The 23,181-nt window shown below is 36.0% G+C and overlaps 1 protein-coding gene across 1 annotated transcript in view; it reads left to right on the top strand.

The window, feature by feature from the left end:
* The first annotated feature begins 2,800 nt into the window (after positions 1-2,800).
* LOC148943312 (proliferation-associated protein 2G4) overlaps positions 2,801-23,181 on the top strand; it is a 52,260-nt gene continuing 31,879 nt past the window's right edge. Inside the window, exons 1-5 of the mRNA XM_089101891.1 lie at positions 2,801-2,943; positions 6,820-6,948; positions 11,337-11,442; positions 18,707-18,869; positions 21,467-21,688. Coding sequence (XP_088958017.1) covers positions 2,850-2,943; positions 6,820-6,948; positions 11,337-11,442; positions 18,707-18,869; positions 21,467-21,688 — 714 coding nt within the window. The 5' untranslated portion in view covers positions 2,801-2,849. The remainder of the gene's footprint in view (positions 2,944-6,819; positions 6,949-11,336; positions 11,443-18,706; positions 18,870-21,466; positions 21,689-23,181) is intronic.

Here is a 23,181-nt window from a genome sequence, read left to right as displayed (position 1 = left end):
AGAGCCCTTTTCTTATACCAAACCAATTTAATCTCCGTCTCTCTAGACTCCAGACTACTTAGGCAAAAAGAAGTCAGAAGTAAATGAAGGAAAAAAGCTTACTTATTTTCACGTCAACTTTACAATACGAATTAAGAACAAATCAAATAAAAATTAACACAACTCTTCGCGAGTCACCTCCACGCCCGGGTTCGTGAGCTCAGACCAAATACAAATGAATAGCGAATTCAAATTGACGTACCAAATCTTTCATTGGATTTTACACGCTAAACTTAACCTGTATGAGTCATATGTCACCTGTATTTTTTAGATGTCAGTTAATTAGTGGGCTCTTTCCAGACGTGTCATAATATTAGCAAGGCCTAGGGTTGAAGTATTGAAATAGAAGAAAAATGAAATCAAGTTTAGAAAAAGGGCATTTATTTGATATAACCGATTCTTTGTTTTTCTTCAATGAAAATTTTGGGAGAGCAAGAAAATTCTTGTCAATTATGTTGCAAACCCTTGATTCAGGTTGACGCTAGCCTATGAGATTATCATCCCTTTTTGGATGTATTTATTATGCTTATGGGTTGGGTGGTTTGAATTCACTCTGGCTAGGCCAGGAGATTGCTTGGTTAGACGGGCACAATTATTTTCTACTGATCTTGTGCACTTCAATTTTGCGAAATCTCAAATCTCATGCTGATGCCCATACAATCGAGAGGCTTGTTTTTCTGCAGTGGAGATATGTTGGATGGCTTATGGATATCAGATAAATGCTTATGGGTTGGGTGGTTTGAATCCACTCTGGCTAGGCCAGGAGATAGCTTGGTTAGACGGGTACAATTATTTTCTATTGATCTTGTGCACTTCAATTTTGCAAAATCTCAGATCTCATGCTGATGCCCATACAATCGAGAGGCTTGTTTTTCTGCCGTGGAGATATGTTGGATGGCGACAGATCCTCTGCCGTGCTGTGGAAATAACAGTATAGACATTGGTCTGAGAAGGAAGAGAGAAGGCTAATAAAGATTCTAAGGTTGATGTTTAGTGTTTTACGCTGTAAAGCCTGGCCAGCGTAGTGCACGGTTGGTCATTTATCTCACAAGGAGCTGTTGCGGCCCGTCCCCTTTTTCATCGAATAAATGTCTCTTTTCCATAATACATAGATTTACCAACAATATAATGTTATTTAAAAGTTAAATAATTGTCACCAAGGTGATAATTTTACAACAAGAAAGAAAGTAGTTTGGAATTCTATTTTTATCTAGCTCACTTTGGCCATTAATAGATAGTTTATGCGTAAAGAAATTTTGTACTTCTCATAGATTATATTGGCCCGCGTTCATAATGGGCTACGCCAGAGGCAACCCTTCTTCTCATGTGTACATATATTTCTTTGTTAGTTCACGTTGAGAATTCGGGTAGTGATATTGGTGTTGACGATTGTAAATAAAAGTGAGTTATTTGGTCCGAACGTATTAGATTATTTTTTCCCGAACCCTGGCGGGGTTAGAAAACATAGCATGAGAAATATTGTCCCTGCAGTATCGACCAGAGGGCCCGTCCCCCTCCAAGAAGAGATATTTCTAGTGGTGATACAGCTCTTGACACCTCGGGTCAAATCATGTTGCTCTTACACCCCCCGCAGGTGGTACACTTTTTGTACCCACACCGGTTATAATATCAGTGCGGGTAGAACCTGTAGAACCCTTTGAACCACTCGATCACGCTAGATACTCTAGCGGCACCCCTAGATATTACACTGACACCTCCAGAAGTTACACTGTTGACCATAGAGAATTTATCACACCACTACCACCGGTGTACATAATCCAACTCCACCAACGTATGGCACTACGCCACCAGTGCCACCATTGACGGTACTTGGTCATGGTATCGTAGTCAAGTGGTCCCAAAGTTTCCATAGGCCCTTCCCGCACTGATATGCAGACAATATGTATCCACTGCAGAGCAACAAAGGTCTAGATTGTATCTAGACCTTTGAGATTTTAAGGTTAGACCTTTGAGCATGAGGTTTGAGATTTAAAAAAATTGAAGTCGACTACATTAGCAGAAAACAATCTTGCCCATCTAGTCAAGCACTTTTCTGGTCTAGCCAAAGTGAATTCAAATCTCCCAACACATATATGCATAACATTAATACCAGTGGTGCATATTTATGGGAATTCGGTATGGGCAAAAGTGTGTTTTTCAAAGTCGAGAAGGAGAGAGGGGGAGACTTTTTTTTCAAATTATTTAATAAAATACCGAAAAAAGCCATTTTTCAATAAATTTACAAAACAGGTCTTTTTCAAAGTCTAAGGAAGACAAAATAGTCTTGGGGATATTTGACCCCAACTGACCCCACTCGTTAACATCTTCTTTTTTTATCATTGCTGAGAATAAAATTGAGCCTAAAGGGATGGGCACACGTAGCTGATTTCGGGAACCGATTTCAGCATCAGTGGACAAACGATAGCGGTAAGAAAAATTTGTTGAAAGAAGCATTCTTTCAAATAGTCTGGCTGACTATTTATTTGTATCCCTATTTTTTCGTGATGACATGATGCAAATCGACGCTGATTTTGTAAATCGGCGCCGAAACTAGGAAATCTAAGCCAAACTAGGTGTCTTTAAAATTGGCGCTGATTTGGAAATCGGTTCCCGAGATCAGCTACGTGTGCCCAGCACTTAAGAGTATTTCTTGGTGGCTACACAGCCAGCTGGATTTACAGAGACACCTAATAATTAATGATCTTAAAACAAAGATGACTCTATTCTGAAGAGGAAGTTTAAGAAGAAAAGAATATTAAATTTGACAGAAGACCGCGAGTTTTATATAAATTGTATTTGTTCATTGAAAAATGTCTGTTTCTGGAGATGACGAGCAAATCGAAAAGACAATTGCCGAAGACATTGTTGTCACAAAGTATAAAATGGCTGCAGATATTGTTAATAGTATGATAACTCCATTTGTTTAAAACTGGCTAGTTTAGGTGAATTATCAATTTGGCCCTATTTTGCTAAGAAAAGTCCAGCACTGATCATATAAATCCTAAGTTTTATGCCTGGACCATACTTATGTATAGTGTCAAAATTAAGTTTTGCAATCTACAGTGTCAATTTGGCTAGGACCCTTGTCAAGGTTTTGTTAGGCCTATAGGCTAGGGCTGAAATATAATGGCTAGCCTAGGGTAGTAGATTTTTGTTGTTCATACTATTGACTTAAAAACAAAGTGAACATACCACTGAATGCCTTTTTTATGCTCTTTCTAAATATAATAATCAATTTTGCTGCAAATGTATTTTATCACCACCCCTATAGGCCTAGCTTATATACCAATTCAGGGTATATAGTTGCACATTAAGGGGGGGGTAAAGTTGAAACTTACCTCTCATTTGGTTCAGAAATAAATTTTACCAACACCCCCTGCCCCCCTCCCACTGATGTGCAAATATATACCCTGAATTGGTATATATAGCCCTGGGGGTGGGGATAAAATTCATTTGCTGCAAAAGTAACTATTATATTTAGAAAGAGCATAAAAAGGCATATAATGGTGTGTTCACATTATTTGCAAGTCAATAATATGATCAACAAAAAATTCACCCCTAGGCCATGAAGTAATTAGCCTATCACCAGGCCCGGATTTTCCATTCACTGCTCAGGTAATCCTGAAGATTTATTGGTGTATGTTGTTGTTGGCCTATTCCAAAGGAAACTTTCAAAACAATTAAAATTATCCTTATAGCCTAGTCTATTAGCTGGCTTATGTATGCTAGCATAGGAAATTTCTAAATGTCATGCCTGCTTTTCAGACAATGCACCCTTCCTCAACCAAGCCCATGATTGTTTAGCAAAATGGGAAATAGTTTCCTAAAAGTAATATACATTTGAATATAACATATTCATTGAATTTTTCCCAACTATTTAGATATGCAAGAATTTGTACTAATTACATTGATTTCATAGATAGGAGTCAAATACTTAGCAATAAGCAAATTGTAAAAGATTTTTCTGCCAATAAGCTTGCTTTGCAGTTTAAAAAGCTTAGTTTTCAATATAAACAACTTTTAAGTAAGTATAATAAAAATTATCAAGATATTTCAAGGTAGCCTGTGGGATGATTATTTTTTCTCTTCCCTTTATAATTTTGGATTTTAGGGTTTGTTTCAACTCATGCAGTTATTGAATAAGGCAAGTTTTTTTAAAATCAATTTGTAGAAATTGAGCAAAAGTGAAAAGTTTTTGGCTAACAGTTAGGATTATGCAATTAAGGGTGGTAAACTGGCTGAGGATATTCTTTCAGAATTGGGATGTGGTTATTTTGATTTAGTGCAAGGTTAATGATGGTTAAGAAAGTTTGGAAAATTTTTTGGGTATATTTTTATATTTTTGGGTATTGCTTTGTTTATAGATATTCCACAGGTGTCACTACATAGGGGTATGCCATATGGTTTTATGGCATGGTGAACTCATTTTGCCTGGGTAATGAAATTTAAGTGCTGAAACCTATATAGGCAATGAGTTTTCATCTGAGGAGCCCTGACATGTGGTGATTACCTGGGGAATACTAAAATTTGGTAGACTTATGGTGCTATGGCTTGGTTTGGGGACAATCACTTATACTTATTAATGCTGATTTTGCTCTATGTTGGACTTGATTTTTGGATTATTGAGTTGAATATACTGTTATGTCCTAGGTGATTGAATGGATGAGTTAGGTCTAGACCTTGTTCAAGTGCTGATTTATCTCAGTTACTAAATTAGGATTTTTTTTTTTTTTTTTACCAAGTAATTACCTGTAATATATTATTCATTCTAGTGTGTTTTTAGACATTAAACATAAACTGAAAGCAGGTTATGCTGAAATTGTTCCAAATAATGACTGACAAGGCCTTGGCTTGAGAATTCAACATTTTTGTGACCATTCCATTGTTTTTTTAACACTAGCAACATATAGGACATCAAATTAATGTATTTCCCTTACTTTAACTACAGTTTGTATCTGGCCTTGTTGGTATAGCAACTGTACGATAATTCAAATGTTTAGTGCAACTGATATATTGACATCATTTGATAAGTTGGATTCCAAGTTAAAGAAGAGGCTTGTCTGCAGTTAGGTCCTTTTCACCTTTTTGTGAAGTTGTTTTGACTTTTTTAAGGAAAGTTTCTTTGTATGTTTGTGTGTAAGTATAATACTTTATGAATTTGTGTATGTATATGTCCATGTATTTTAATGTTCATGTGTTTTCTTTTTTTTGCTTTTTTTCTTGTCTTACCCAACTATTTGTATATATTGTACACAGGGTTACAACTAAATAATTTAAGGAAGAAACTATCAAAAATGGGGTTTCTTAAGGCCAAATGGAAATACTGAAAAAAAAAACACAAAGCAAATATTTTGAGAGGACAATCACCTCCCTTCTTCAACATGTGAAAAAACAAAACCAGTAAGAACCAGTCAAAAAACAAGAATTTAAAAATGTGATAAAATTCAATAAAAGCCAAAATTAGAAGAACTGAAACCAAATGCATAAAAAAATTGGTTTTTATTGCTTTTGTTTTTCCACATTGACTTTCCATGTTTATTTTTGTTTCTTCTTTGTCATTTTTATGTCATTTTCCTTAAATATTTATTTTTTTTTCTGCTGAAGAAGAGAGGCAGTTGTCCTCTTGAAATATTTGCTTTTTTTTGTATTTTTATTTGGCCTTTGAAAACCCCATTTTTTATTATTTCTTCTTTATATTATGGCAGACCAATGCAGTTTAAGAAATTATTCTTAACTAAATAATTATTTTTGTACCTGCTCCTCAGTGGCAAAAAAAGAAGAATGTATAAATCTGTGCTAAGTATGAAAAACAAATTGTGCTGTAGATTATCAGAAACTTCAGAAGGTTGACATCAACTGAATCATGTATTCAGGGTTCTTAAAGAAATCCAGATGAATGTCCAGTATTTTAAAGTAATCCAAAATGTGCTTTACACACAGGTATGGAAAAAGTTCCAAAGCTCCCCATAGCTGAATTCCAAAAGTTGCCAAATCTGCCAAAAAATTTCACCAGGCCATTAAAACTGCCAAGTAGCATTGCTACTGTGCTGCCCCACCTTTTCTATGGCAGGTGTCAAGATACTTATAAAGAAGCGTAATTGAAAAAAGTATTAGCTCCACATAATAGCCAGGCTATAGTCATGTATATGGCTAAGCTTAAAAAGAAAATAAATAATGTAAAACAAGGCATGCAAATGTTTTGGCTTACCTTTCAACAAGCAACAGAAGCTTTTCAATCCATGCTGACAAAATAAGAATTAGGGTTTACAGTTCCCATAGTCATTTATTTATTGGCTATACATAACACCAGGGAATTTACATGGGATACAATTTGTGGGGTACAAATGGGATACTATTTTTGGTACTGGGCATTTTAAATGGCCTTTTTTTTATTTAATGGATACCCTTTAGAAATTTAATGGGCACCCATCATTTTGAAGGAGAAGTAAATAAAAGTTCAGAACTAAAATGTTGTAAATAAGCAAAATAGAGAAATAGCCAAAGTAAACGTTTTTTATGCAGTTGGTACTTTTTAGAAATGGCACTCATCATTTCAAAGGAAAAGTCAATTTTAGTTTCAAACAACAAAAAATCATCAAATAAGTGAATTTAAACAATAACCAAAAAAGGCATTCTTTTTATGTAATGGATGCCATTTAGAAATGGCACCCATAATTTCTAAGTATTAGTAAACTAAAGTCTGTATTTTAATAAAATTCCATCAAAGGAGTGAACAGCCAAAAAAGGTACTTGTTGCTTACTGAAAATTTTGTTTTACAGGAGTGTGCAAGAAGATCATAGAAAGATGTGTGGCTGGTGCCTCTGTCCGGGAATTGTGCAAAACAGCAGACAATGAAGTTTTGGAAGAAACGTCTAAAGTTTTTAAAAAAGAAAAAGATTTAAAGAAAGGTAAATTGTCTTTATAGAATTAATATTTTATGTTATTATTAGCATAATGATCAAATCAGAGTAATTCCATAATTTCATTCAAAGACAAAAAAATAGATATTCTTCCTGAAACCACCTTGGGTTATATTCAAAAACTGTAACTTTCTGAGGTTTTTCCTTTGTTCCAAATTATGAAGTTTTTGTCAGTGTTGTCATGTTGAATCATGAAGAGAAATAAGCAAAATCTATTAGCAGACAATGTTTTTTGTTTTTAAAAATTCAAAGATTAGCAGTCTGTTAACTTTGAAAGACAACGGCACCTTTATAGAGCAGCTAGACCTTCTTAATTGTTTGGTTCCATATGTTTTAGCTGATTTTTGATGATTTTTCACTCACATTTTATTCTTTTTTTAGTTTTACCACAAAAAAAAGCATAACTGCATATGAAGGTCTTTTTCATTAAAAACACAAATCCTTGATTTTTCCTAATTTATAAGATATATATGGCTGTATGAGTTCCCTCTTAACTAATTCAAACTTGCCAGGTTTCAGTTTTACTGTCCTTGGTACTTCATTTAATTTCTTTGATTTATTTTCTATTATATCTTTAATTATAAATAATTAATTTGTAATTCTTTAATTCATTTCTAAGTTCTACTTTGAAGAGAAGTTTTGAGATGTGAATGCTTAATGAATGGATGTAAAGTCTTTTATGGCCATCAATTAATCCATCATTGTTTTTCATGTAAACAACTTGACTCAAGTTGCTGATCACATATTGTGTGTGTGTGATCATGTAAGTGATCACACTTATGATCACATATTGTTCAGTTGCATATTTTTGTTCAATATTAATTGTTTCTCACTTTTTTTCAGGCTGTTCATCACTCTGGATAAGTTATTAGCTAAACTTTAGGTTGAAGCTTAGATTCAGGCATTGTATTTGTGAAAGCTAACTAGAGATTCAAAAATGGTTTTTAGATAGAATGCTTGACTTATCCCCTTTCCTTGTAATAAAAGGTATAGGATGTAGCACCAGACTTCACCATCCAAACTAATGGTGCTAATCCCCATATCATGGCCCTTCAGCCAAGAAGTGCGAAAGGTGACCAGGGCCACCCATCCTGTGCTTTTACACACCATTTATTTTTACCATCCTCAGGTTTCTTCAGGTGCCCATTTGGAGCTAGGTTGCATCTTGCTGAGTTTACAGAGTCTTACTACTAACCCCCATCCTAAACCAAATAAATAGAACCACCTGGACTCAAACTCTGTTTGAGAAAAGAAAACTTTCCATCTGATAGAGTTTGTATATCTACTCTTTACTAAGACCTTTTCATAGAAATAGCTTTGTTTGCAAATAATTATGTGGAGTAGTATCTGAATAGCATGAGTGCACATATACTAACTTATTGGGAGGATCAGATCATATTTATGGAGGGGAGAGAAGGGAGTTGAGTATCTGAAGTAAAATTCCTATTTTTTTTTGTCCAACTCTTCATTTTAGTCAGTATTCTTCAATAATATTTTTCTGCAGATGGAAGAAGGGTGGAGGCTGGTAGATTATTTTAGTCACCAAAAAAGTAGGGGGAGCTGGGGATGCCCTGGTTTCTTTTAAGGTTTAGAAATTCACAAAACTAATGACAAATATTCTTTATTTCCATCACATGTAAACAGAATAACTTTTAGAAATAATAATTTATCCCTGCCAAGGTTGTGGCAAACCATTGTATACAAGTATTTTTGTTATAAGACCCATAGTCAGCTTTGCCAAAAAATAATATTAATGAAAAGAAAATATACTTTAAAAGGTGCATTATTCTGCAAATGGACTAGGAGTAATTCGTTTCTGGAAGATGGATACAATTGGATTTTTACTTTCTAATGCATTGGTAATAAGAGAGCTTTTTTTAGTAATTTACTATTTTGAACTTATTTGTTTTAATCTTTGGTAATTTAATTTAATCTTTGGTAATCTTGTCAAAAAGTGGTGTGGTGTTGATCTGAAATCCGTTATATATTGTTGTTGGCCCTTCTGATTGGACTGCCATTGTCTTCAGAATTGCTGATATCATTTTTATGCACTGTAGTGACTCGAAACTGTTCTTGCTTAAAAATTGCTGTTGTTGGAAATGTGTTTAGGTTTTGGATGGTAAAAATTCAGGTGCACTGATTAGAAGAGGGGGGTTCACTCAGTATCTTTTGATTTACCTTATGACTTCATCATGCATATATTGCCAGCTTCATAGGGGCTCAGTGAGGGTTGTAGTGCATTGATTCTGAAAGCAGAATCTTAATTAAAACTGCTTCTTATTCTCTGCTTCTCTTTCTTAGTTACTTCTTCTTTCTCTTCTCTGAAATTGCTTCTCTCAAATTTTTCAGTTTCAATTTTTCAACCTGTCTTCATGGAATTCTTAAAGTCTTAATTGTTGCCACCATGCATTGGTGGCCACCTCATTATTGTTCCACCATTCTTGTTATATGCATTGTAGCTATTTACCTACTCTTTGTTTGCATTTTTCTATTATCTTCTTTTCTTTCTATTGTTTTTTTATTATTTCTATTATATATTTGTGATTTTTCTATTATCATGGTTCATGGTTCTGAACCTTTGGTAAAATGGTTGTTGAATCTGTTAATTTGCCAACAGGATTACTGTAAACTATGATGATGCAATATATTATCCAAACGGTATATGTAATGGTAACATATATAAACGGTAACTAGAATTTATTTACTTAAAAAAAAAGTGAACAATAATGTGCTTACAGTCAAAGTAGCTGTTTTTTACAGGCTTGAGTTTTCCAATGTCTTTAAACTTACCGTTAGTAGCTTGATAACCAGTGGTTCCCCAGATTATTACATTTATTAGGGATTTTTTTTTATGTTAGTAAACAACTGTATTGTTCATTTCTCTCAACATAACACAGATCCTGTCTAAGGCACTTGTAACACATTTTCACTGTCCTTGGTACTCCAGTATAATTAAGATTGCTTAATGATCAAATACTAAAATAGATAAAGGAAATGAAAACAAAAATCTTAGTTGAATCATGTATTGAATTCATTATTGGCAATAATGATAGACCTACCACATTATCTTTCTTAATAATCAAGGGCTTAATTAGCAGATAAAATGGTATCGGAGTTTCTGTTTATGAAGAACTTCTTTTTTGGAGATACCAACAACTAACGAATGTGCCACAAAAGCAGGGAAACTCAACATATGCACCAGCGCATGCTGATAAGCAGGACCATCTAAAAAATTCGTCTTAAACTATCAATCATAATATTCCATTGCATATCTTATTTGGGCATGCAACATTTGAAAATGGCATAAGCTTTTCTGCTTGTTGAGGTATCTCTTTGGACAGCTGAAGAATATTCAACAGCAGTAATGAAACATCATCACACCAGTCAACAACAACCATCACATCGGTGCATGGTGATCAGCCGGACAGTCTAACAAGCTCTTCTTAAACCATCATCATAACATTCTATTGCATATCCCATTTGGGTAGGCAACATTTGGAAATGGCATCAGCTTCTCTGCCTGTTGAGGGTATCTCTTTGGACAACTGAAGAATTTTCGACAGCAGCAATGAAACATCACACCAGTCAACAACAACCATCACACCAGTGCATGTTGATCAGCAGGACAGTCTAACAAGCTCTTCTTAAACCATCATCATAACATTCTGTTGCATATCCCATTTGGGTAGGCAACATTTGGAAATGGCATCAGCTTCTCTGCCTGTTGAGGGTATCTCTTTGGACAACTGAAGAATATTCAGCAGCAGCAATGAAACATCATCACACCAGTCAACAACAACCATCACACCAGTGTATGTTGATCAGCAGGACTGTCTAACAAGCTCTTCTTAAACCATCAATCATAGCATTTTGTTGCATATCCCATTTGGGTATGCAACATTTGGAAATGACATCAGCTTCTCTGCCTGTTGAAAGCCTTTCTTTGGACAACTGAAGAATTTTTGACAACAGTTAATGAAACCATCAACATCTTCACACCAGTCATCAAGAAACATCATACTAGTGCATGTTGATCAGCAGGATGGTGTACCAAACCTTTCTTATACTGTCAACCATAATATTCTCTGGCTTATTCCATTTGTTTCAAATTGCATTAGGTTTTCTACCCTTTGAGGCCTTCTCTTTGGAGGCACAAAAAACTGATGAATGCGCCAAAAGAGCAAGGAATCCATCAACATGCATACCAGAGTCCTTAATAAATTTAAAAAAGAAATCAACAGCAATGTTTTCACATGCAAAGTAACAACATTTTACAGGCCAGGAGTATCCAGTGTATTCGAACTTATCTTTAGTAATATAATAGCTGAAAACAGTGGCTTACCTTAATTATTACAATTTATTTATTCATTTTGTAGGTATCGCTTTTCCAACGTGTATATCAGTAAATAACTGCATCTGCCATTTCTCCCCACTTAATACAGATCCTGATTATATTCTCCAGGACAATGACCTTGTCAAAGTGTAAGTAAACTTGTTCCTTATCATAGAAATTATTATATTATATAAAATTAATTATATAAAATTGATTGTCATTATTAATTTTATATGTAAAATTGATTGTCATTATTGTCATTTTATAATAATTATAATATTATTATAATTAAATTAGTCATATAAAATTGATTGTCATTCTTTGGATAAATTCCAAGCCTTGTAGTAGGTTGTTGCAGGTGAGGTTAAGCTCTGGGTCTAGTATTTCCAATGAACAGGTTAATCTGTTTGCACCACTACAGGACCAAACCTGAATGCCTGTTAGATCATTGTTCCTAGTCTATGACTTGAGGTTACAAAATATATGAAGCAGCTATGGGAGAATAAAAACATATAAGTTCAAAATGTTTGATTTGCTTTTTTTTTCTTTTCTTTTGCCTGATCAAACTGTACAGAGTATAGATGTTCACAGTCCTGATTTGTATGAGGAGGCGGTATTACAGACTATTCTCATTTGATTATTTATGGGCAAATTAGGTATAATTTATGGTATCATAAGTATGATACTAAACCTATCAAACAGTTTTGCAGTAGCAAACTGTAAGTAAGTTGCAACTCGGTTCAATAGCAATCAAAGTTCTTAGAAACAGAATTTCGATATCAATAGATACATCAAAGAATTGGCTTATTATGCGGATTCAAAATATATAAAGTTCACCAAGTTTAGTTTTGCCCATTGAAAGCTACAAACCCATGAAAAATTTGCCTGAATTTCTAGAAAAGGGGAAAACACCACCCAAATGTCTAGGAATCTTAATGAAAATCACACCATAATATTCAGTGCACCAGAGAATTCTACTGTAGAAGTTTCAAATTCTTATATACATTAATGTGGAATTTTGAATATTTTTTTTTTTGCCAGAAGAGATACCAGGGAGGCTTTTTTGTATTGTTTTTTTTTTTTTTTTGTGTTATTTTTGTTGTTTTTTTTTTTTTTTTGTGTTTTTTAGGGGTGATTATATCGACCCAGTGGTCCTAGAAGATCGAGAGAGGGTGCATTCGAGTGGAAATTAAAAGTTCTAATGCTCTTTTTAAGTAACCAAAAAGATTTGAGGGCAAATAGCCCCCCTCCCACACCCCTTTTTGCCTCGAAGGGATTCAATCAAAATTGTCAGATATCCATTTTGCTAAGCATAGTCAAAAGGTCCAATAACTATGCCTTTAAGGGTAAGATGACCCCTCATAGCCCTTGGGGAATGGACTGTTAGTTATGAAATTTGCCTGTTCTTTGCATATGGTATTTGTTATTGGGAAGTATACATATATTTTTTTAGGGGGGGGATTTTGTGCTTGGGAGTGGGTTTCCATGAGAACAATTTTTCGTGGGGAATGTAATTTTCAGAGGTGAACTTTTCAGGGGAAGTTTGACAGAATTCCTAAATAAAATTCTTTTTGTCTTACTTTCTCTTTGCCAAGTCAATTTTGGACGTGGAGTTGTTCTAGGGGAATTGTCCAGGGGAAATTTTCAGTGGTTTTGGATTTGTGAAAAAATTTTTTCACGGATAGGGGTTTTCTGGAGTGATAAGAAAAAACATTAGAATTAAAGTCTTTTTCAAATGAAAGTATGCCAAGGAGAATTTGTAAGGCTGAATCGTCCACCAGAAATTTGTATGGAGGTTAGGGGGAGGGGGAGCGGGAAATTTCAGCGAGGATGGAATCATTGGAGGAAATTTAACGTCGGGGTGGGTGTATTTTATGTGGGAGGAACTTTCCACGAAGGAGTTTACCATAAGGGAAGGGAATATTTCATGGAGGGTGAGCCAGATTTACCAGCATTATTTGAAAAATGATTGGAAATTAAATAGAAAAATAAGTTTTTTCGAAGTATACATATGTTGTTTGTTTTTTTGGAGGGGGGGGGAGAGTATTCTTTGCTTTGTGTGGGTTTCCAGGAGAAGAATTTTTCTTGAAGGATGAAATTTCCGGGTGAAATTTTACAGAACTCCTAAATAAGATTCTTTTTATTTGTCTTACTTTCTCTTTGCCAACTCAACTTTGGATTTGGAGTTGTTCTGGGTGAATTGTTCAGGGGAAATTTCCAGTGGTTTTGGATTTCTGGGAAAAAATTTCATGGTGGGGGTTTTCTGGAGTGATCGGAAAAACGGTTCTAGACGTTTACCCCCACGGAAAATACCCCCCCCCCCCGCCGCTGAAAATATCCCCGCTGAAAATACCCCCCCCCCCCCCCCATGGAAAACAAGGTTTTCCAAAATTGAGAATTTTATTTTATTTTTATTTTTTTCGTATGGGGAAAGGAATTTTGGTACTTGTGTATTATACGCCACTCACTCAGGTTCACACTTTTTAAAACTTGAGAACAAACCGGTTTCATTGTTCATTTCTTTCAGCATAGCGTAAAACAAGACAAAGACAAGTGACAGAATAGATGGGAAATATATAATTTGGGCTATATATTGGCGCATAATGGGGGTGGGGGAGTGTAAAGTATTGGGACAGTTTGAAGTAAGAAAACAATTGTTACTTCATAATATGAAGAATAATTGTACCTAACACATTTTTTATGCAAACCCGCTGTACTTCCCCCCCCCCCCCTCCTAATGTAGAAATATATAGTCCAAATTTGTTTCTAAAGTAACAAAGAAGCTAACAAAGAAACCGGTTTGTTCTCGAGTTTTACACATCGTAAACTTGAGTGAGTGGCGTATAATACACGAATACCGGAATTTTTCATGGAGAGAGAGACCCGAATTTCCCGATATTATTTTAAAACGATCAGAAATCAAATAGAACAAACAAGTTTCTTCAACTGAAAGTAAGGAGCAATATCAAGACTTAAACGAACAGAAATTATGACGTATATGAAAGGTGTTTGCCCTTTCACCAGACCTTGCTCTTTATGCTAAAGTATTGACTTTTTGTCCTAATTCTTCAAGAACGATTCCTGAAACCTAATGGCCGTTTATTTAGAATAAATAGCTTTGTTTTAAAATTGTATAAAAAAAACTTCAGCGTAAAGAGTGAGGTCTTGCGAAGGAGGCAACCCCTTTCATAACGAAATAATTTCTGCTCGTTTCTGATCGTTTTTAAATAATACCGGGAGATCCGGCTCTCTCCATGAAAATTCCTGGTACTTGTGTATTATACGCCACTCACTCTAGTTTACTACTACTACTACTAACAACTCCCCGCGGCACTAAGCCGCCCAAGGCCAACACAGCTACGCACGCTCCTCCTCCATCCCAATCTATTCAAAGCCTCCCTTTTTACACCGCCCACGAAGTTACCATTTCCTTTAAATCTTTCTGTATGACGTCCTCCCACCCCAGACGAGGAACACCTGCTTTCTGTTTAGCCCTAGACGGTTGGCCAAAAAGAACAATCTTCGGTATTCTGTCATCCTTCATCCGCACAACGTGCCCTAGTCACCTCAACCTTGCTTTTTTTATAGCCCTAGAGAGCGGTATTGAACCACATTTTTCGTACAGCCTATTGTTTGAAATACGGTCAGTCAGTCGGGTACCCAGAACTATCGTTAAGCAATTTCTCTGAAAAACATCTAGCAAATCTTCATCTGCTTTTCGAAGCGCCCATGCTTCAGAGCCATATTTGACTACTGTCATCACTGTGGCTTCTAATATTCTAATCTTGGTTTGCAGACTTATCTTCCTATTCATCCAAACTTTTTTTTAACTGTGAAAAAACACCCAGAGCTTTGGCTATTCTACTTTTAACATCTTCACTGCTCCCACCGTCTGTACTAACAATGCTACCAAGGTAAGTGAAGCTGGCCCACCTGATCAATCTTTTCATTACCCGACTTCACCTATTAGTCTTCAGTTATTCCTACCCTTAGTGACTTAGTCTTCTTAACATTAATTTTCAAACCTATTCTAGCACCCTGAACTTGAGCTGAACCCTGAGCACCCTGACTTTTTCCTCCCCATTTGATTCTGTAGTCCCCCATTGCCTTTCCTGTGCTCCTTCAGACAAAGTCTGTCAAAATAATCTATATAAAGAGGGATAGAACACAACCCTGCTTAACTCCTGATTTAATACAAAACCAGCTGCTAACCTCATTTCCTACCCTAACCGCAGCAGTGTTATTCTCGTACATAGTACTAATCACTTTAATGTATTTGTCTGGTATACCATACAACGATAAAACTTTTACTAAAGCTCTTCTATCAACAGAATCGAACGCTTGCTCATAATCTATAAAACTGAGGACCAAAGGTTTTTGACAACTCAGGCACTTATCATTTATTAACCTAAGTGCAAAAATTTGGTTGACGCATCCTCTACCTTTTCTAAAACCGCAATGTGTAAAACTCGAGAACAAGCCGGATTCTCCGTTAGTTTCTTCGTCACTTTAGAAACAAATTTGGGCTCTACATTTACACATTGGGGAGGGGGGATATGCGGGTCTGCATGCAAAATGTGTTAGGTACATTTATTCTGCAGATGTATTATGAAGTAAGAATTGTTTTCTGACTTCAAACTGTCCCAATGCTTTTCCCCCCGCCCCCGTATGCGCAAATATATAGACCAAATTATATATTTCCCATCTATTCTGTCACTTGTCTTTGTCTTGTCTCATGCTAAACTGAAAGAAACTAACAAAGAAACCAGTTTGTTCTCGAGTTTTACAAAGCGTAAACTTGAGTGAGTGGCGTATAATACACAAGTACCAAAATTCCTTCCCCCTAAAAAAAAAACAACACAAAACTCAAATAAAATTCTTTAATCTGGAGTATTATTTTCCACGGGGGGGGGGGGGTAAACCACGGCCAGCCGGAAAAACAATTAAGAAGCTAAAGTCTTTTTCAAATGAAAGTATGCCAAGGAGAATTTTTCAGGCTGAATCGTCTCCAAGAAATTTTACGGAGGTTAGGGGGGGGGTTGAATTTTCAGCGAGGATGGAATCATTGGAGGTAATTTAACGATGGGTGTATTGTACATGGGAAGAACTTTCCACGGGGGAGTTTACCTTAAGAAAAGGGAATATTTCATGGAAGGTGAGCCAGATTTACCAAAATTATTTGAAAAATGATCAGAAATTAAATAGAAAAACAAGTTTTTTCGGCTGAAAGTAAGGAGCATCATTAAAACTCAAAACGAACAGAAATTATTCCGTATATGAAGGGGTTGAACTAAACCCTAAATCATTTTGAAAACTACTTTGAAACAATGTCTAATATTTACATATGTCATTCCTAAAATTGCATTTTTTTTTTCACTGTAATCCCTTCCCTATCCTCACCAAGGGATGAATAGAGAGCCCACTATTTATATTCTCACTGTATTCTAAATTAACGAGGGGTTGCAATATCCGATTTATCTGCATTATGTTAGACATTACAACCATCAATCTGTTGTTGTAACCCTTAGCTGTTGTAAAATATAACGAGAATATATATAAAAATAACTGGCTGTACATTTATCCATCAAGGAGGGGATAACTTGAAGCAACGTCTTTGAGGAATGAAATAAGTATGTATTTGATTGTTTTAAAGTAGCTTTGATCCAATTATGTAGTGTTTCCTTCAAATGCACCCTTGGTCTTACGAATTACCTGCTTGTCTATTAGGTATAAAAACAAATAGATTTTTATGAATCCGAATGTTTTTTTATCTCTTAATCTTTACCCTCTTAATCTTTGTAATTTTTATTTTGGCTGAAGTCACTCATTAAGCTTGACACATATGCTAATAAGAATTAGGGGGATTGAACTAAGGTTAATCAAAAAGTATTACTCTGTTAGTTAAAAGGTACTTTTGACGGCATTGATGTTTGTTTTTGTTGTTTTTTAAGCCCCTTTGAGTTGCTTTATCTCTGTCTTAAAGCAAAGCCGTACCCAGAGGGGGGGGGGGTTTGGGGGATTGACCCCCCCCCCGAAATGTTTGTTTGACTCGTAAAACTAACAAAAATGGATATAAACAAATTTTGTTTTGCGTTTTTTGAGTTTTTTTTGTGTACCCCCCCCCCCCCCCGAAAAAAAATCTTTGAGTAAAACCCCTCCGAAAACAAAATCCTGGGTACGGCCTTGTCTTAAAGTATTGGGTAGTTCTGTCATACTGAAATGTAGTCTCTCTTTCTGTGATCTGTTAACTGATGTCTTATAACTAAGGGAGTTTATTTTATATAAGATCACCATTATGGTTTTCAGGGGCCTCTGAGTTGTGGTATATGAGGCGACTTAGATCCCTCTTGAGTTGCTTTAGTTAAAATAATATATTATACTTAAAGGATTTGTTTTACATAGAATTCTCAAATATTTTATGAAGCAGTGATTCCCTGCCGATTTTGGGCCATACCCCACCTAGGCATTTCTAAAATCCCGATGCCCCTCTTGTTATATTTAGATTTGCTATTCGAAATATTACGCGTATTCACATGGAGGAAGCTTAAAAGGCCACTATCTGGTATCTTTCTTCCAGTCGTCCTCTAGGCATATCTTATATTAATGGAAATTATTGTCTGTATGCAACATCTTTTATACAACGCATAACGTCATTGCAATACCATCATGTATCGTTTTTGCTCTTTAAATACATATGAATGTGACGTCATTTACATGAAAGCCTTTTTTCAATATAAAGGCTCTGAAGTATAGTTAACCAAAGGATGCACCTCCTGCACATAACCCTCCAAAATATCACCAGGCCCCACCACTGAGGCCTGCGCCCTACTTTGGAAATAACGGTTATAAAGGGTCTATGTTGATGGGGATGTTTGACTGTGACAATTTCGGATGTCATAATCCTTTTCCCAAGGCAATCCTTAAAGATGGGTATCCCGGGCCCTTTTTTGGGGGGACAGGGGCATTTGTAAAGCTATGATTGATAAAACTGTAAAAGATATTTGTCTCTTTTGCATGGTTATGTTTGTGTTTAATGCTTATTAACTCTTTGTTGGTTAAAGAAAAATAAAACTGCTTCTAGACCAGATATCAGTCAATAATGACACCAAACACGCGGTTCAATTGTTATTTGTTTTTCTTTTTTTAGGATATAAGATATATTTAATGTTGTCTTGAATAGAGACATGGTCGTGTACACCTTAACTTTATGCCCCACTTACAAAAAAATTAATCCCCCCTCCCCGAATAATATCCTGGATGCGGCCTTTTCTACGGTTAATTAGAAAAGCATTATATTATTAATTAAAATGACTCTTAAATACTATTGATGATTTTTTGGAAGCCTTGTTGAGTTGACTTATCTATATCTGGAAGTCTTTTTATAGTCTGTTAAAATGATTTGTTCTTATTAAGGGACTTTGGTGCTCATGTTGATGGTTTCATTGCTGTCGTGGCTCATTCTTTAGTTGTTGGTGCCTCCAAAGAGAAGCCCTCAACTGGCAGAAAAGCGGATGCCATTCTAGCTGCTCATTATGCCCTTGAAGCTGCTCTCAGGTTACTTAAGAAAGATAACGAGGTTCGCCTGTTTTATTCTTTTGTTAATATTGTTATTATTTTGTTATTATACCCATAATTTTTATGGTAGCCTACTTGATCATTGAGAGTGATTTTATTTATGTTAAATTACTATAGAATTGGTTATTTGGAAACTATATATATATAACTATAAACTACATAACTATGTGTGACTTAAAAAGAAGGAAAATTTGGGAATTCGGTCTTAATGCTAAAGACCTTTAAATGTAGATGGGTAGTTGGAGGATTTGGAGGAGGGAACCAGAGTAATGCTCAGGCTCTTCCCTTTCACTCTAAGTAAAACAACCTAAATAAATTACGGCTTGTACGGTTATGTCCTTATAACCTACCAAATAGTCTCTAGGGGAAAAAAAAGTTTCTTGTGAATTCCCTTGGACGTCTCTATTTTAACGTCACTTTGGATCCCCGGGCTCAGTGCTCGAGTGAAGAGGGGGGGGGGAGAAAGCCTTCTAGTGTCATCGAACGGTAATCTTATTTACACTCGACAAATTGGTTCAATCTTGTCAAGCCACACTTCCAGCTGTCTTCTCTTGTAAAAGACATTTCAATAACATGGGAGCATCAGCCTCCTATCAAACCGTGTTACCTGCTAAAACCTTTAACCTCGGCCAAAAAATATAACTACTCAAATATATTAGTGACCTTGCTACTCGTCTGCAGGGTTGCCACCAGATGAAAAAGAAGTCACTAGATTTTAGCGATTTTTAGGTTGATTTTTTCTTTGATAATCTAGTGATATATGTGCTGATTTAGTGATTTATTTTATTAGGAAACATAAAAAATCACTAGAAACAGAGATATATCACTAGCGATGGCAACCCTGTTCGTGTGGTTTATGTAAAAAAAGAATTTGACTAAGATTGAAAAAATATCAAAAACGCAACAAACCACCCATGGAATTCTGAGCTAATTGGTGACGGCGGTGGGTGCGTGCGTGACACTTTGCCCTCCAAATGAAAGGCTGGAGGTTGATCTTATCCTTGATGCCAGTATTGTACGGTTTAAAGTTTCCTGTCTGGTTGACGTAGTGACTCATAGCCACGCCATATTTTCGGACGCTTAGCTAATTGGCCAACCCTTCCCTGACGTCTAGCAAATCTTAGCCTAAAAGAAAGTATCAGAATGGGAGTTAAAAAAAGAACAAAGAAATATTTAATTCATTGTTAGGGCCAGGAGGAAAGCAATGCATTTAGATGACTGGACAGGGAATGATATTAAAATTGAGAACATTTTATCTGATAAGTACTGCCTTGGACTTAACATTGGTCCTTTTAATTGTCTGAATCTGGCACCTGAATTTCACCAACGATTTTTTAACGTTTTTTCTAATAACGTGTTATTTTTTCTAATTCATATTAAAAAACTTTAATGTGACTATAACATAAAAGTGCTGTTTTTGCAACAACAAAAAAAGTCGAAGCTGTTTTATGTCTTTAAAGGCTCACTCAGTGACTTCAATTAGGATGAGGACTTTTTCCTCTTTGATTCCCTTGAGGAGACTGTTTCCCCTAGATCTCCCCCTTCGATTTTGACAAAAACCTTTTTTGCGGTAATTTTATTGAAAATTTTGCGGCTACTTCATTGAAAAATACCTTTTTTGGTATTTCCATGACAATGTGGAAAAGACGAAAAAGTCATGCTCTGGAGAGAGTTATGCTTGATGCTCTGGATAGAGTACAACAAAGAATAGTTAAATTCTCACCAAACCTCTGCAACCTCCCCTATCAAGAGCGCCTGAGCCTACCAACCCTTGCGTACAGATCCATACGTGGTGGCTTGGTCAAAACGTGCAAAACGTGTCACGGAGTGTATGGAAGTGCCTGCGGATAAGGATAATTAACTTTGACCGAAACCGCCTACGAGGACACAATTTTAAAATAGAGGGTGAACGATTCTGAAGGAAGTCGGGTGTTGGACTCTGCAAAATCGTATTACGCATGTAAGGAACCATTTACCTGCTGAGGCTTTCATGTGTCTCATGGTTTCAACGCTCGAAAACCAATTAGACCCAATGTTTTATTGTGAAATGTATGACGTCAAAAAATTCCGAAAAAACATTTGAGTTGAGAAAAAATTTTGAGCTGAAGAGAAGTCGGGGTTATTCCCATTTTCGTCATTTAGAGACTTATAGTCTTATTTAAGCAATATATTATTATTATATATCCCTCAAACTTTCGGAAAATCATGATAGTAAAGTTGTGAAGCTTTCGGGCGGGAATGAAGCTTTGGGTGGATATTTCATGTGAAAAAGGGAAGCCAGGCAACCCTATCTTCTTAAAACTTAGTTTTTCTGTGTTCCTATATAAATTTTAAGCCATAAAAAGAACCAAAAGTTGAAATACACCCGATAGGGTTTTCTGTTTATTTTTAAACCAATAAAAAGTATGAATAGTATTTTAGTAACACGATATTTGACAAATAATCTCTCTGTTCCTCTGCGGCTAGCTGTAATGTCAAACACATTGTTACATTATTTTGAATGTAGAAAAGGAGGCTTTAGTTTGAACGTTTAGTAAATAATTGATGATTATTACTAAACTACCCTAAACTTTAACTTTGTTATTATTTCATTTTCAGAATTCAGAAATCACATCAGCAGTTCAGAAAGTAGCTGAGTCTTATAAATGCAAGCCAATTGAAGGTATGTTGAGTCATCAGTTGAAACAGTTCAAAATTGATGGGGAGAAGACAATCATCCAAAATCCCAATGAAGGTCAGAGGAAAGAACATGACAAACACAAGTTTGAAACCTATGAAGTATATGCTATTGATGTTTTAATTTCAACGGGCGAAGGACAGGTTGGCTTTTTTATTTTACCTCTGATACTTTTCCTAAGAGTCGTCCTTGACCTTCCTCAAAGCCTCTCTCACGTCTCTCTACCTCTGATACTTTTCCTAAGAGTCGTCCTTGACCTTCCTCATAGCCTCTCTCATAGAACAATTTAAATCATGTAAAGTAAGAAGCGATTAGTTTAAAATACAGCTGGAAGAATCAGAACCCCGTTGTAATTGCATATTATTTTTTTTTAGTCGCCCCGTTCACAAACAACATCCCTAAATATTTCATAACTTTACATCATATCACTTTACATTACATCATATTTCGGCTCCTTGCATCTTGACTTTGACTTACTTGACTTGTAGCTCTTACTTGGCAATGCCGCCAGCGTAAAGGGAATCAGGCGTCAGTGCCGTTAGTTGTCTCCAGAGTGATTTGTCCTGTGCAAGAATCGGAGCTTCGCCCGGTGTTTCCAGCCGTTTGCAGTGGGTTATTGTCAGGAATCCGTCGTTCAGGTGTTTTGAGGGGCCAGGCGAAGAAGATGACCATATCAACGCAGTGAGTGAAACTCGAGCTACTCAGACAGGGGTGGTATCTAAAGGGCCGGAGGGTCTACAAGTTTTGTATCCTGTCAAACTATCTTGCAGTGACAGTACTTTCGTTGTTAATGTAGAGCTTTTTGAGCAGATTGATAATTTTTGTTGGCACACAAGCAGATTGTAGAATCAGCCACTGTGACTGTATGTCAACAGGGTCGAAGGCAGATCGAAAATTTACGAAGCCGATGCACACATTTCTTTACATTGTAGTTTCCTCCGCCAGCTGTTTATTGAACATATCAGTAGTGGATTGAACCCAGCTTGCTAGGAGCGACGGAGGGGATAAACGTTGCATGCTGTCTGATTGAAAAGGAGCATGGCAAAGACTTCTGCGGGTACCGAGACCACAGTTATGCCTGGTAGTAGCTTCAAAATACTTTCCCCCTCGCATCGGTCGCGTGAAAAAACAAAATAACATCTGGGATGTATGCAGGGGGAGGGGGCTGGGGGCCCTCCCTCTCCGAAATCGAGAATATTTGTGAATATTATGCTTTACTTTAACTGTCAAATGAACTTTTTTTTTGTTATTGCCCTCCCTCCCCCTCCTGAAAAAATTACCATTGGCTCCCCCAAAAATATTTGTGTATGTGTAACTGAAACTAGGATGTACAATATTCTGCTATTGGCCCAGTAAAGTCCGAAAATTTTCTAGACGTACTTGTGCATGGGGAGAAGGAATAGGGTAAATTAGGAGGCTCTTTCCTTCAAGAAAAATTAGTTCAGCTATTCCTTTTTTATCATTCTCCTTTCTGTGTACCCCCGCAGGGAAAATTCTTCTGATGCACCCTACAAAGCCGTCCACAGGGGTTCTCTTCCATTTGATGCTTTTAAGTTTAACTTTTTTTTTTTTTGTGATTGTAGACATTAAACATAATGAGGCAATTCTTACTATCATACTACCAATTGTGACATTG

Source organism: Artemia sp. Qi Xiang Cuo, chromosome 15 (genome assembly GCF_049724085.1).
Source record: "Artemia sp. Qi Xiang Cuo chromosome 15, ASM4972408v1, whole genome shotgun sequence".
NCBI lineage: Eukaryota > Metazoa > Arthropoda > Branchiopoda > Anostraca > Artemiidae > Artemia > Artemia sp. Qi Xiang Cuo.
Note: the sequence above shows the minus strand (reverse complement) of the source record. Positions and strands in the feature narration are given on the sequence as shown.